Source organism: Petaurus breviceps, unplaced genomic scaffold (assembly GCF_028583685.1).
Source record: "Petaurus breviceps papuanus isolate PSGF00001 unplaced genomic scaffold, PetGlider_PUasm1.0 225, whole genome shotgun sequence".
Classification (NCBI taxonomy): domain Eukaryota; kingdom Metazoa; phylum Chordata; class Mammalia; order Diprotodontia; family Petauridae; genus Petaurus; species Petaurus breviceps.
In genome coordinates, this window is record NW_027185889.1 from 21,496,378 (window position 1) to 21,511,629 (window position 15,252).

Sequence of the window (15,252 nt, forward strand, 5' to 3'; positions counted from 1 at the left end):
TGGGCAAGTCACTTAACCTGTCTGTCTTAATTCCCTGGAGAAGAAAATGGCAGATCACTCCAGGATCTTTGCCAAGGGAACCCCATGGAGAATATGGTCCATGGGGTCACAAAGAATTAGACAAGACTGAACAACAACTCATATATCATATCATAGTAAATAGTATGATGGCTAGAGTAGAGGATGGTCTTTGTTTATCTAATTTTTAACTAATATATGGATTATTAATTTTTAAAGACCTGGAATGTAGAAAAATGCCTTTACCATTAAAATGATAGAAACAGTATTTTAACCTTTAGGATTTTGCATTGTCTTGGGCTTATTACTTTGAAAACCAGTTGTGTATTGAGTATATGTTGAAGTGTATGCTGATAGTATTAATAAAATTTTACACGAATCAACATTTACTGTGTCTGTGATTGAAATGGTAGCTCTAACAGAAATCTCATGTGACCCTGGCTACCTCAACCAATCTTCTTACTTGCTCTATTGAATTCTCTGAAGTTGCTTCACTTCTCCCTTTCATTCCTCTGAGCATCTAATTGTTCGAGTCATTCTAATTTTCCTAAAACCCTGAATCCTCTTTGTTTCCTCCTTTCTATGCTTTCAACAGATGACCTCACCTTGCAGTTGTTGATAGGGGGTAGGGGAAACATCTTCCTAGCCCAACAAAATGATACTTCAAATGGTAATAGTGATTTCCCTTCATCTTACTAGGGATTCCTCTTCTGCCAGAGACCACACTGGTGTCCCCATCTATTTTCTGGGGTGGTGGAAAAAGACATTTTTTCAAATGTCTTTTCAATTTCAAAGAGGAACAGTCTTTGACCAATGCATGCTGACTTTTATGATAGTTATTAATAGGAAGTGAACTAGATTGGATAGTGCTGCAAATGGAGGAAGGAAAATTGTTTTTCCTTCTTAAGTTCAAGACTGAATTATTCATAATCTTTGGTAGGAAAAGTGATGTAATTATAATGTTGGACTTAAGGCAGAGAATCTTTCAGTGAATGTATCTAAGTGAATTTTGGAAGCTTCCAGTAAGACTGAACTGAGAAAAGTTGATGTTTATCATCATGACAAACAAGAAGGAACTAGACAAGGAGTTCGAAGATAAAATATAGGGGACATGAGACCATAAGATTTAGCAGGGTTAAGCAGCCTTGCAGTGTTCTTGAATGACAGTTCAAGGCAAGATGACAGTGGGGAAAGTCCAAAGCTGCTGCAGCCCATTGCCAGTAGGAGATCCTAGGGATCTGGGTAACAGGAACAATAAGCCAAGTACTACTACCTTTGTTTTACATGTGGACAGCCAGATCTCTTGACTCAGTCTTGTAGGTAGGGCCTATATACATTCAGAGAACTAGTATGGGGACAGAAAGAAAGAATAACTCCAGGAAAAAATGAGGCAGGGATCCTTTTCAGATGGGGTAGAGCATATTCAAGAAAAAAAGGGGAACTCTGGAACCAAGGAAATTCCTTGCTCAGCTTATCCCCACAGTGGAAATGTTTTGGGCCAGAGAGAGTAAAAGTGGGGAGGTTCTGAGTAAACTCCAGCATCGTATGATATGATATGACATGACATGATATGATTTGATATAATGTTGCCTTGAGCTTGGTGAAAAGATGGCAAGTGCTTCCCTGCTGAAAAACAATAGAGTATAATTAAATTTAAATTTGATTCACTTAAATCTAATTCTAATTTACAGATACTTCACAAGTGTTCACAAGTTGACATCCAAAAGAGGCATTCTACTGTCACTGATTGGGTGGTAACTGTGGAAGGTGACAGGCCTTTGGGGGAGTAGGGTCATAGAACCATTTCCCTTTCTTGATGAGCATAGGGCAGCCAGGGAGAAATAGTTTTGGAAGTCATTGATAGGAATTAGCTGGAGAAGGCACAGTTCAGTTTATCATCATTGCAAGAGCACAATCTACACGATGAAATTGGGAAATATGTCCCAAATAGGAAGCCGTGTCCCCCTACATGTCCATTGGGGAACTTGATAGGAATAACTCTTGTAGGCACTTGCTACAATTAAGGGCCAGGATCTAGGTATTTTCAGAATATCTAGACTTACTAGATGTATTTAAAAAAGGTGGAGAGTGTCATTTGCTACTTCAATAGGACTTTATTTGGCTAATAGATTTTTTTTTTCTCCAGAACATAGGTGGATTTCTGGCCAGAATAGACAAAAGTTATGAGCACTATGGACCTATTTGAAAGAGAGACGTGTGTGTGTGTGTGTGTGTGTGTGTGTGTGTGTGTGTGTGTGTGAGTGTGAGTGAAAGAGAGAGAGAGAGAGAGCGCTCATGAGAGAGAGTGTGAGAGAGAGAGAGAGCACACTTATTTGACTATTTTGATCATGAGCAGAAGTGCTTCATTTCTTTGGTGGGGTTGCCAGCTGCTCAATAAAATAATTATCTGTAACTTGTTTTCTGCTGCTCTTCTGCCCTAGGGAGAGTACAAAGGCCCCACATTTATAGTAAAGTAGGTTTAAAGGACCCTTAGAATCTTGTTACAGTTTGATCTAGTGATGAATAGAAGAAAGCCTTCCAGGTGCAGCTTGGTCATAACAGATGCCAGCTGATGCCCCTTGGGCCTCAGCAACATTTTGTAGCTTCATAACTGATGACCCTGTAGACTTTGATGAATGGATTTGTTGTAGCTTACTGGGATGACATCTTAATGTCTTCACATCATAATTAGGGACATGTCTCTTATATAAGGAAGGTATGAACTTAGTTGTGGGACAAGAGCTTATCCCACAAGGTTAAAAAATGTACTTTAAATTAGTCCCAGATAAGACTTGAGACGTTTGTTTTTGGGTCAGATGTATTGAAGATGAATCCTGAGTCTATTCAGGTAGTATGGAACCAGGCATCCTAGAAAGGACACTCCTTGCAATGTTATTAGGAACTGCCTATTTTTAATAAATCGATTTTACACTAGGGTTTTTACAATTGATGGGGCACTTTATGTTACTTTTATGAAAGAGAAGCAAAAATATTGTGCATACAGACATTGTAAGAACTTTTCATAAAAGTTACCATAGTAGCATCCTAAGCTTAAGTGCATTTGTGTGTGTTTGTGTGTGAAGATGGATGCATTGAGAAGTTATAGAATGGGAGGAAGACTTAACCTGTTGCCTACAATATGTTCCAGTCAGTTCCCACTGAGAGGAATTTTATGATTAGAAATAGGGAGGACTGTACCAGAGCAGGGGTTCTTAACCCTCTTTATATCCTGAGCTCCTTGGGCAGACCGTTTTCAGAATCATGTTTTTAAGTACATAAAATGAAACTCATAGGATTAAGGGGCAGCCAGGTGGCTCAGCGAGTAAGAGCACCGGCCCCAGTGTCAGGATGACCTGGGGGATCGAATCCAGGCTCAGATACTTAGCACCACACCCAGAAATAACTGGTCGTGTAACCTTGAGCAAGTTACTTAACCCCAATTGCTTTTAAAAAAACTCATAGGATTACCAATGAACCCCATTACATTGATGTACAGTTATCAAGATACTTAAGAACAAAAACCAAGTTCAGCCTGGACCCTGCACCAGAGACATTGTGGTATCATCAGGGGAGCTTGGTGCTTGCTTCTAGTTTTCTAAGATATAAACTATTTTAGATGTTGTAAGATGCCCTCTTTATCCCACATATGTTGGTATTTCCAAGGGGGAGAAAACATAGTTATTCCTTCAGTCACTGTGTGTGTGCATGTACAACATAGGGACTGGGTTATAAGGGAGATTGGTCAGGAAGGGTGTCTGTATAAGCCCCGGATACAACTGACATTACTGACCAGTGATGGTACAAGAAAGGGCCTCTATAACACATAGGTGTTATAGGAAAGTGAGTCTACTATGAGCCAGGCACTGAACCAAGCAAGCACTGGAAATACAAAGGGGCAAAAGACAGTCTCTCTCCTCAAAAAACTCTCAATCTAATGGAGGAAACAAGCACATAAATATATACCAAAGAGCAATATAGAGGATAAGTAGGAAATAAGTAAGAGAGAGAAGGTGCTCGAGTTAAGAAGCATTGGGAAAAGCTTAAGGTAGATGAGGTTTTAGTTTGGACTTAAGGGAAACAGATGAGGAAGGAGGAACTTTCAAGGTCTGGGAGATGGCTGAAGACAATGCCCAGAGCTGAGAGAAGGAATGCCTTGTTCATGTAAGAGCAATGAGGCCAATATCCCTGGATTAAAAGGTATATGGTGTGGGGAGTAAGATATAAGAAGACTAGAAAGATACAAGGGGCTAGGTTGCCATGAAGGGGCTTTGAATACCAAACAGAATTTTTTTTTTGTATTTGATTCTGGAGGCGGTAGGGAGCTAGTAGAATTTATCACCTAGAGGGGTGACATGGTTTGACCTCTACTTTAGGAAAATCACTTGGTGGCTGAATGGAGTATTGATTGAAGTGAAGAGAGACGAGGCTGGAAGACCCACCAGCAGGTTGTTGCTGACCTGGTATGATAAGGGCCTGCACCAGAGTGGTGCCGGTGTCAAAGGAAAACAGGGGCCATGTTCTGGATATGCTGCAAAAATGAAATTGACAGGTCTTGGCAACAGATTGAAAATGGGGGGTGAGAGGTAGCAAGGAGTGTAGGATGACACAGGTTGCAAAGGATTTTGTGCAGATAGCATTATCCTTTAAGGCAGGAGAAGGGTAGGGTTTAGGGAGAAAGATAATGAGTTCCATTTTGGACATGCTGGATTTAATATGTCTACTGGACACCCAATTCAAGATCTCTAAATGGCAGTGAATGTGGAGGTCAGCAGAGAGTTTGGGGCAGGATATGTGGATTTGAAAATCTTCTTTATAGATAATTAAATCCATGGGAGCTGATGAGATAACCAAGTGAAGTTGTATAGAGGAAGAAGAGGATAAAGCTTAGTACAGAGCCCTGTTGAACCCCTACAGTTAGAAGGTATAATCTGGAAGGAGATTCAGCAAAGGATACTGAGTACTGAGAAGGGGCAGTAGGCAGGAGAAGAAGATTAGAGAGAAGAGATTATCAAGGAGGAGAGGGTGATCAGCAGTGTCAAAGGTACAGAAAGGTTGAGGAGAATAAGGATTGAGAAAAGGCCATTGGATCTGGTGATTAAAGACCACTGGTAACTTTGGAGAGAACAGTTTTGATGGAATGATAAGGTCAGAAGCTGGACTGTAAGGAGTTAAGAAGAAAGTGAGAGGATGGAAAGCAAACACACCTATTGTAGACAGCTTTTGGGGGGAGTTTAGCCACAAAGATCAGAAGAAATATATGGCAATAGTTATCAGGAATGGAAGGATTAAGTGAGGAGTTTCTGAGGATGAGTGAGATATGTTCATGTTTATAGGCAATAAGGAAAGGAGCCAATAGACAGGGAGAGATTGAAAATAAGATTGGGAATGACAGAAGGAAAGTCTGTTGGAGGGGATGGAATGGAATGGGATCACTTGAGCAGGTAGAGAGTAAGGTGTAAGGCCACCTCATCATGTGAGACAGTGATAAAAGAGAAAATAGTGGCAGAGAGCATATGAGTGGTATGAGACCAGAGGGAAAAAGAGGGAGCTCATGGCAAATGGCTTCATTTTTTTATTAAAATATAAAGCAAGGTTCTCAGCAGATGGGGTTGGGGGGCAAGGGAGGGGAGGTTAAGCCATGGGAGATTTAGGGAGTGATGAAAAGATTTGGAAGGGCAGCTGTGGAGAATGGGACAGTGAGTTGCTAAGAGTGGTATAGCATGATTGCCTAGCAACAGAGAGGGCTCACTTCAGGTAGTCCAGCATAAATTTGTGGTGAACCCAATCAGAACAGTTACATGATTTTTTTCTTCCCTTTTTCAGTAGCACCTGTGTAGGAATGAAGGCTGAGGATGATGGGAATGAACCACATCAAGGCTTAGCAGGGTACAATTGGCGAAGTGAAAAGGGGGCTAGCAACTTGAGAAGAGGACATTGTAGAATTGAATAAAAAGAGAAAGTGACTAGTGCGGGGGAGATGGCCTGGGAGAGAACTGAGGGGTCAAGGGACTGGAGGTCAGGGTGTGGACAAAGAGGAGAGTTAGGTAAGGAAAAACAGAGGGAGAGGTGAGAGCCCATAGATTATGGTTGGATAAGGGGATTTCAGAATTCTTGACCTTGGAGGTGGTAGATTTGTGGGTGATGCCTTTTAGAAGATCTTAATTCCTTCAGAGCCTAGGTTAGATACCATCTTCCCATGAGGTCTTTCCTGATCCCACTCAAGACCATTTTGCTTCAACTCACCCCCATTACTGTATATTTATTTTGTTTATACTTATGTTATATAGGCTATATATGTACACATCTCCTCCTATAGAATGTCAGCTTCTGGAGGTCAAGGACTTCATTTTTGGCTTTTTTCATTTTTCCTTTTCACTGTGTAGCACAGTGCCATGGCCAAAATTAAGTGCTTATAAAATCCTATTGACTGGTCCAAAGGAAATGGAACACATGGTAGTTAGGTATTCACTGGCCAGAACACAAAGATCTGAATCTAGTGGTCTGAGAATGTTCAGCACACCAGCTGGCTTGCTATGCTTAGAGAGACATTGGACTTAGCTAGTGTGGCAACTCATTGTTTGCCCTGGATAAGCCTTCTTGCCTACTGAACGGTTTTCTTGTCCTCATTTAAAAAGGATGGTTTAAGTAGGTTAAATAGCGATTTAGTTTTAGAGGAGGGAAAGGATAGAAAACAAGAGATGTGCAATGACTGAGAAGTAGAAATTAAGGTAGAGATAGAAACAAAATGACTGAAGTTGCATGGGGAAAGAACAGGGGCACTAGGGATGGGAGGAGACGAGAAATCCAGGGTGCAAAGGGCTCATCATGCTTGGGCTTATGTTAGGAGGAAGCAACTATTTCAGGAGTATCACCTGGATACTCTCAAGGTTGCCCATAACCAGCTCTCATTTATCCATCTCAGTCATTTCCTTCATAGATAAAAGCTATGATATTCACAGGCAACACTATTTTCAGACACACCACTGCATTATCATTCCCTTAGATTTTTTTTTCTCCATAAAGCTATTCAGGTACTTATTTGGCTGGTTCCTTCTCAGTGTCACTTTATTCTTTGCTACCAAAAGCATAGTTATAAAGCAATTTTGGTAAAAATAGGCAAAGTTCAAGTGTCATCATCTTGTTCACCAATTCTTTATTTCATAAAGAAATTTTTTTTCATAAAAGCAAATTATGTTGAATTTTCCATAAAGTACAACCAGTAAACATTCTTGTGATAGCTTCTTGGTGAATGCACTACTGTCTCCCATTTGCGCTTGCCTTGCCATTTAGGCCTTCTTTTGTTTCTGCTTGACAGTAGCAACTGTTCCAGCCCTTGTCTGATTATGTGGGACGCCTTCATTTAATGGGAGCAGCTTCTTTGCTGCCTCCTTTTTTTTTTTATAGGCAAGGAAGCCTCTTACTGGGGATCTTTGTTGGGGACAAAGTGTTATTTATGCTAAAGAAAAATGTATTCCCCTTTGAATGAGCTCGTGGGTAGCATAACAAGTTCATTAGTTATGCTCAGTTTGTACCCTGGCCTTTGCTTATAGTAGAGAGTAGCAAAGATGACATGGAAAAGGGACATTCTGCTGTTGTTGGCATTTCATGCAAGGAGAATGGCATGCAACTTGGGTCTCTTCAGTTAGGTTCAGCTTAGGTTTAGTAATTTAGGTGACTTTTATGAATCACATGGTACCATAAGAAAGTAATTTATCTTGAAAGTAAAATATTGCAAGGTACATAAGGTATATCTTTTGTCCCTGAAAACTGTGAGAGAAGAAAATACATCTTTACTTTTGAAAGGGACATCATTATAACTGATTTATCATCATTACTCTGTACTTCTCAGTATGAAGTGTTTTGTTGGTGTTGGGGTACAAAGAGTTTTTATAATGGAATCCTGAATATGGACCAGACGATTAAACTGCCTAGAATCAGTAACAGATCCTACTTACCTCCTGGATCAACAACACAGAAGTAAGTATGCCAAGTGTCTCTGAATGTGAAGAAATTGACTTTTTCCTGAACTCACACTTAGGAATTTTGTAATGTTAAGTTGAGAAATCATCTTTAGAATTTCACCAAGGTATTTTTAAAGAAACTATGATTGTGGCTGGAATTTCTGGTTGGGTCTTGGGGCTAAGAAATAGACAAATATATTTAGATTATTTGTGTATGGGTGTTAAGTACCTATATTGCTGAATTAAGTACATACTTGTCTAAAAGCTTGTTGAGTTGTGTATTTATTGCAATATTTACTTATTTAAATCTTGAGATACTCAGAGAAGTTAGTTCCATTATAAAAGTCTATTTTACATAAGTAAAATTTTGGTTTAATGACATGTCGAAAATTTTTCATTTTGCTATGTTGCTGCTCTCTGGCTGAAGATTGTAATGCTGGCATTCTGATAAATTGTCTGTTTATACTATGGCATACAACTTGTAAACTTCTAAAATAAGATGTGGACCAGATAAAGCAGAATTTCAGAATTAATTACTATAATCTAATAAAGTTTCTTTAAAGAAAGATATAAAATGTAAGGGAATCTTTGAAAAAAAAAAATACCATTATTACATTTTAACCAAATGCTACCAGACCTTCTCTGAACCTGATGGCAAAGTCATAATATGCAAACACTTTTTCCATATTTCATCTTTCAGAAAAGATAAACAGAGAAGACTAGATTAGCATTGTATCTCTTTGGAAAAGGCATTCTTTATTTGAAGGCAGAAGACCTGAGTGGGAATTTTTACTAACTCACCTAACCTCATTTTAGTTAATTGACAGTTTCTTCATCTGTAAAGTGTGTGACCTTGAGAAGGTGCTCTTTTAATATCCATTTCACGGCTTAATATTGTGATTTTGTGTTTCCTTTTATGACCAACTAATTCCACCAAGGGGAAGAAAAGCCTTATTTGGCCAATCAGTTCAGTGAAGCAGGTTCCTAAGCTGTAGTCTCATATTAATTTTGTTTGGGTAAAATGGGGGGAAAAACTAACACCTTTTTGTATTTCACTTCTTCTGTCTTCTTTCAGGAAAAGAATTTAATTTCAATGTAGATGACCATGCAGCATGCAGTTCAAGTAAGTAATCTCTGTTTCCTCAAAGATGCAATTGCAGTTAAATTCTGGGCATAATGCAAATTGAATAAGACTAAATCTCTTTCAAATAATTTCTGAAATTCTTCAGTTTTAGTAACTAGTTTTTAAAGTTGTGTTTTAATACTGTTGATACTCTTTGGTTTTCTGGGTTTGTCTTGGGTGTAATTTAAAATTTTTTGTTTTTATATTTTGCCAGATATGGTTTCTGCGCATTTTTTTAAAAGTCCAAAGTTAATAGAGATAGCTCACTTACACCACCCCAACAAAAGATGGATATAGTCTTCTTCAGTTTTTTTCACTACCATTTTATACATAAAAGTTGAATTGTTTTTTGAGAATTTTGAATTTGTTCTGTGAGAAGTAGGAACAAATATTAAGACCATTGATCTAGAACTGGAAGGGCCCCCAGAAGCCACTTAGTACAGCCCCTCATTTTGCAGAGGGGGCAGCTTCAGGCCAGAGAGGAAGTGACTTGTCCAGGATCACTAGAATGGTGGGCATCTCAAGTAGCATTTGAAGCTAAGCCCTTGAGAGCCAGCACTCTTTCATCCATATCACAGTGGAGAGAAATGCTTTAAAAAAAAATCAGGAATGAAAAAAAAATACATACATGGATAGACTTGATTTCGGGGGGTGGGGTGTGTGGAATGGGGAACGATGAAAAAAGTCCAGTTTGGTTGCCATTTAGAGTTGGGGTTTCTATAGTTACTTTTAAACCCAAACAAGACATATTCTTTCCCATCATGTAAGTAATACAGAAAAATATTAGATCTTAGATAAAACCCTTCAAAGCTCCTCTTGGAACTATTGGACAAATCTTAGCAGCTATTAAAGCTTCACCATCCCCAAGATGTAGTTAAGTTTCTTTCCTCTTTGATGGCCATAATAACAATAACTCCTAGTATTTATTAAGTATTTTAATGGTTGCAGAACACTTTATGCTGTCCTGAAAGTATCAAAAATTAGAGAGTTGTCTTGTATAAATAAAACTTTTATTTTAAGAAGACAGGCATAACAAGAAAGACAAGGTAGGTTTTTTTTTTTTCAGAAAAATTTAAATCTGAAACAGTTGTTTGATCCCAAGCGCAAACCCTGCACCAGCTGGTTAACTGACTTTTGCTCCGATTTTTTACTCCTATGATGTGGAGCTACTACTTCTATAATAGGTAAAAGACCCCCGGTCCTGTTTTCCAGTCAGTGCTTGGAAATTCATGACAGTCTTTCAGAGTCCTTAGTCTTGTTCTCCCTTTTGCCATTCCCCTTTCACTGTCATGCTCACCTTTTCTAGATCTTATTTATTCTCAAATTTGTAACTGGCCCGATCTATATCTTTGCTGTATTCAGAGTGAGATAATTATACAACATTCAGGAGAAGACAAGGCTTTGGTTTTCAACCTGAATCAAGCTCAGATGCCCGGTGAACAATTGACTTTATTCACATTTTTGAATGACAGAATTTATTATGTGTCCACTTTTCTTTGGGTTTTCTTTTTTTAGTCTTCCCATTTTCTTCTTGCCTTTTTTCATGTGTGTTTCCCCCGTCTCTTCTCTTGAGATTTCTCCTGTTTCTTCTCGCAGGATGCCAGAGGCTGATCTTCTTCTGTGTTTGTGTTTGTATTAACTATAATGGGTCTGGACCTGCCAATTTGGTGTGGTAGTCCTTGACATAAAAGTATCTCAGGACACATTTTCTCTCTGTATATGACTTTTATGTTAATTATTGTTAAATTATGTTAATTGCTATTAAACAATTATAAACATAACTGCCTCTTTTAAAATTTCAGCAGTTTTGTACTTTCATTTTATAAACCATTTTGTTCAAAGATATCTAATAGCATTTAAAATTTTATACATGTGTAACCTATAGCCCAGGAATCCCCAGTGTCAGGGCTCTCACATGGACTGGATTTGATCCTGAGGGCCTTTCTCCAAGAGGTAGTGTTCAATTTAAAATATGCTTTAATAACTAGCTGTACATAGCAGTATTTCCTGGTTTCATTTATGCAGCAGTCCAGGGATGGTGGTGGAATCCATTGGACTAGGGATTTTGTGGGGTGATTGTGGCAGGGAAGCCTGGGCCCCTCAAGGCTAGTAGCAGCCACAGCAGCATGCAGGGCTCATCCTTGCCCCATCCTCCATCCATTCTTGGGTCATTTTTCTACTCATTCTTTTCTAGCTCTTCTCATACGTTGTTCAAAGGGGAAAAGGTTCGGGGTTATGCAGATACAAGCATATATTTAGGCATATATGCTCTGAAAGATTACTAATCTTAACAAATGTCATTGACTCTGTTTCCACCTCCATTAAACACAGAGGAAAATGAATAGAATCTCAATCCCAATCTCCACATTCAATAACCAGTGAAAATAGTTCAGGTTGATGGCCATGAAGTTTTATATCACAGGTTTAAATACCATAGATACTGAAGAAAAAAAAACACCCAGAAGTTGCCCATGCCAATCATTGTCTGGCAGTCAAGGAATGATGAAGGGAAAGCTAGGAAGTGAGCAGTGATCAGATGATGAAAGTGACCTTCTGTTCTTGGATGGAGGAAGGATGGAGAAAAGGTTGTGGAGATGACCAAGTGTAGCAGCAACCACAATGGCATACCCAGGATGGCTGCTAGAACAGGTTCTTAGATCTGCTTTACTGGGAAAGATAGCTGTTCAAGTGGTCAGCAATTTTTTTAACAATTACATTGACTAGTTCAGGGGAAAAGTCAGCATCCTGAACTTCAGAGAAAATATAAACAGAGCAATGAAGACCAACAGACAGGGCTCTGACTGCCTGAATCAACTATACATTTTACATACATCCCTGGATTGAGAGAGCCTTTACATCTGAGCAGTTGGGGAGCTCTAAACATATGGTTACCAGAATCTCAACTAGGGAATCACAAGATCCTTCTCCTAAGTGAGCTCCCAAAGCAAAATACCAAATCAGAGTATATATACACTGTGAGTCAGAAGGCATCACAACTCTTTTGACTCACAACTCTTTTGACTCAGTGCCTAATTAGAAATTAGCAAAAGGTATGAAAGTCTTCCTATAAGCAAACCTCCTCTAAGCAAGTTTCCCTTAGTGAGTCCTATTCATGGACAGGGAAGATCTTAAATCCCATTAACATTACATTGAGGCTGCCTATTGACTCATTTCCCTTACCTCAAACTGACCAGCTGTCCCAAACCCCTGCTTTGCAATCATTACTCCAGATCTCCAGGTCTTTAGCATGTATTTCTAGAGGGTGTACTCTCTAGACTCTGAACTTCTCTGCCATTGCTTGCTGTTGCTTCTTCCTTGGGAAAGATGGATTGTTTTTTCCCAAAATTCCATTCCATTCAAAGTTGAAGGCAAGACCCTAAGGAATTTGGGGTGATTTGTGTGCCTACAGAGAGATCTTCAAGTTTCCATGGTAACACCTGGGAGAAACTGAGCATAAGATTACATATATGATCCTCTTTGAATTGAATGAATGTTGAAATATTTATGTTATTGATGATTTTAGAATTCATAATAAAAAAGAAAATGTTTCAAAAAGTCAAACCAGACTGTCTTTTCCTTTTGTTGACAGGATGATTGTCACTGTAGTAGATTAGGGTAATGTTATACATAGAGTATGATTATATTTTGAGAAACCCTTTAAAACAGTCTCTTATGCCATCCTTTTGGACAGCATGGAGAGGTGTGGGCTGAGCCCTACTGGTATTAGGTAGATTTAGTATTGGTTGAATGACTGGATACAAAGAATGGTTGTTAACAGGTCAGTTTCAGCTTGGAGGCAGATCAGGAGTTACGTGTTTGAGAGTTGTTCCCTTGTGTGATGGTTAGCATCTTCATCATGGACTTAGATGGAAGGAAAAATGGCCTACTTACCAGATTTACCAATGAAGTGAAGCTTGGAGGACTTGCTGATATACTAGATGATGGGGTCAAGATCAAAATATCTCAGCAGGGTAGACTAATGGACTGAATTGAACAAGATCATATATTTTACTCATAAATATCCACTAAGAGGTTTGGGTTAAAAAAATCAACTTCACAAGTAAAATCAAAAGATAGAGCTAGACAGTAGAGCTCAGACAATAGGCAATAAGCTCAAAATGAGCCAGTAATTTGATGTGACAGCCAAAAATGTTGTTGTTAACTTTGGTTATATTAAGAAAGGCCTAGCATCCAGATGAGTGAGGTTATAGCTCTGCCATACTCTGCAGAATCTAGACTTTGACAATCTGACAGAGGAGGGCAGCTAGGTGAGTGGTGGAAGTGGAGACTATGCCTTAGAAAGATCATTCCAAGGAACCAGGGAGTGTTTAGCTTGGAGGATAAAAAAGACTTACTGTGGGACACGATAGCTCTCTTCACTTATTTGAAAAGCCACTTATCATCTGGAACATTGTTTAGACTAGAGGTTTTTGCAATTATATCCCCTGTCTTTTTCTTATTATTATCCTTTTTTTCTTGATTGTTATGAATTCTGATCTTTGCCTTGACAAAATGGTGACTGTACCCAGACATCTGTTTCAGGGATAACTCCTAAATCAATAACAAGTATTTTCTTGTCTGAATGAATGAAGCCTTTATTTAATACTATGTACAAATAGAAAAGCAAGACAGTCCTTGCTCTCAAGGAACTCATACTCTAATGAGGGAGTTGGGACTTATGGAAGCTTAGAGCTGCCAATCCTAGGGACAGGTCCCATGGTCCTTAGGGAGAAGCAGCAAAGCAGATGGTAATAAGGCCTCTTTTCTAGTATCATTTCTACTGTTAAAAAAAACAAACAAAAAACATTTTTTTCTTTTTTTCCTTTCTTGCAATGGAAATATTTATGATATAAAGATATCCTTGTGTGCTCTACAAGTCTTTAAGCCTCTCCCATTCCTTTTCCTAAGCCGTGATTTCTCATGTATTTTTCACCATCTTCATCTTTTCCCATCTTTTCTTTGAGATCATCAAGTATCAAATGAATGTTGGTTAAATTTGGAGCATTTCATCTCATAATACCTTTGTCCACAGCAATTATTATTGATGCCTAAACTGCAATTACTTTCATGGTGTTCTTTTTGAATGTATTTATCAGTAGTACTGCAATACATGATGATCAAATAACTCATTAAATAATGGTTTTTATTGCCTTTGGACTTTTGATAAAACCCATTGCCCCAACTCCTATCTTTGCCTCTCTAAGGATTACCTGTGAGCCATCCTTCCATTAAGCCACAACTTCTTTCTTCTGCTCTCATTTACAGCAGGAATGTCAAGATGGATATGATTCAGATCCTCCAGCATTTTGTCCACTTTTTAGTCACTGTGCAAGTGTCTTCCATTTAGAGTTATCAAAAGTCAAATTAAAGTTTAATTAATCTAATATTTGTGATTCTTAAAACCCTTTGCCTTCTTTTCTTCTACTTTGCTGCTATAGCTGAAAAACAGAAGGCTGCCATGAAAGTCTGAGGGCCATTTAATACTTTTCCTTTGTTTTATGAACTTCTATAGTCCAAAATATCATCACCTAGTGGCCTATCTGCTGGCATTGTCTCTCTGTGTTTAGCCTGAGTGGTCCTTGGAAACCAGCCCCCACCTATTGCCAAGGCCGTACTTGAAAACTTTCTATCATGGTATGACCTGCCAAGCTTTCAACTTCACTGGGGTAATGTGGCCACAGAATATGATTATGTGGAACAGTTCAAAGTATATAATACAATATAATTACCTAGCCCTTAGAGCTATCCAAAAGGAAAAGGGCTGACCCATAGGTTGTGGTTTATTCTTCCCTGGTGATGTTTTTAGAGTCTGGAGGATCACTTAGTAAGGTTATCATAAATAAGATTCTTGTTCTAATTGGATGTTCACTGTCTGAGGATTCATCCTTTTCGGAGATTCTTTGGATCTGTGGCTTTCCCTGCCTGCCTTGGAGTCACATAGCCTGGTCAAATCTGTTTTCCCTTATGTTGTCCTGTTAGAATGTAAGTGACTTAAGGGAAGGGACAGTTTCTTTGTCCTTGTATCTTCAGTATTTAGGACAGTCCTTGGTGTATAATAAGTACATAATAAACAAATGCTTGTTAAGTGACTGTTTGATCCTTAAATTGGACATTATAAATGAATCCCTAGGGTATTGATTGCTTTGTTTT

General features: G+C 38.7%; 1 protein-coding gene across 3 annotated transcripts in view; it reads left to right on the forward strand.

The window, feature by feature from the left end:
* The window catches only part of GAS2L3 (growth arrest specific 2 like 3), a 39,385-nt gene that overhangs the window by 8,593 nt on the left and 15,540 nt on the right, over nt 1–15,252 (forward strand). The window contains exons 2-3 of one of the 3 annotated variants that reach the window (XM_069095223.1): nt 7,868–7,995; nt 9,055–9,102. In XM_069095223.1, the coding sequence (XP_068951324.1) occupies nt 9,079–9,102 (24 nt within the window). In that variant the 5' untranslated portion in view covers nt 7,868–7,995; nt 9,055–9,078. Of the gene's footprint in view, nt 1–7,345; nt 7,996–9,054; nt 9,103–15,252 lie in introns of those variants that run through there. The other 2 variants (XM_069095222.1, XM_069095224.1) reach the window with 2 other exon arrangements.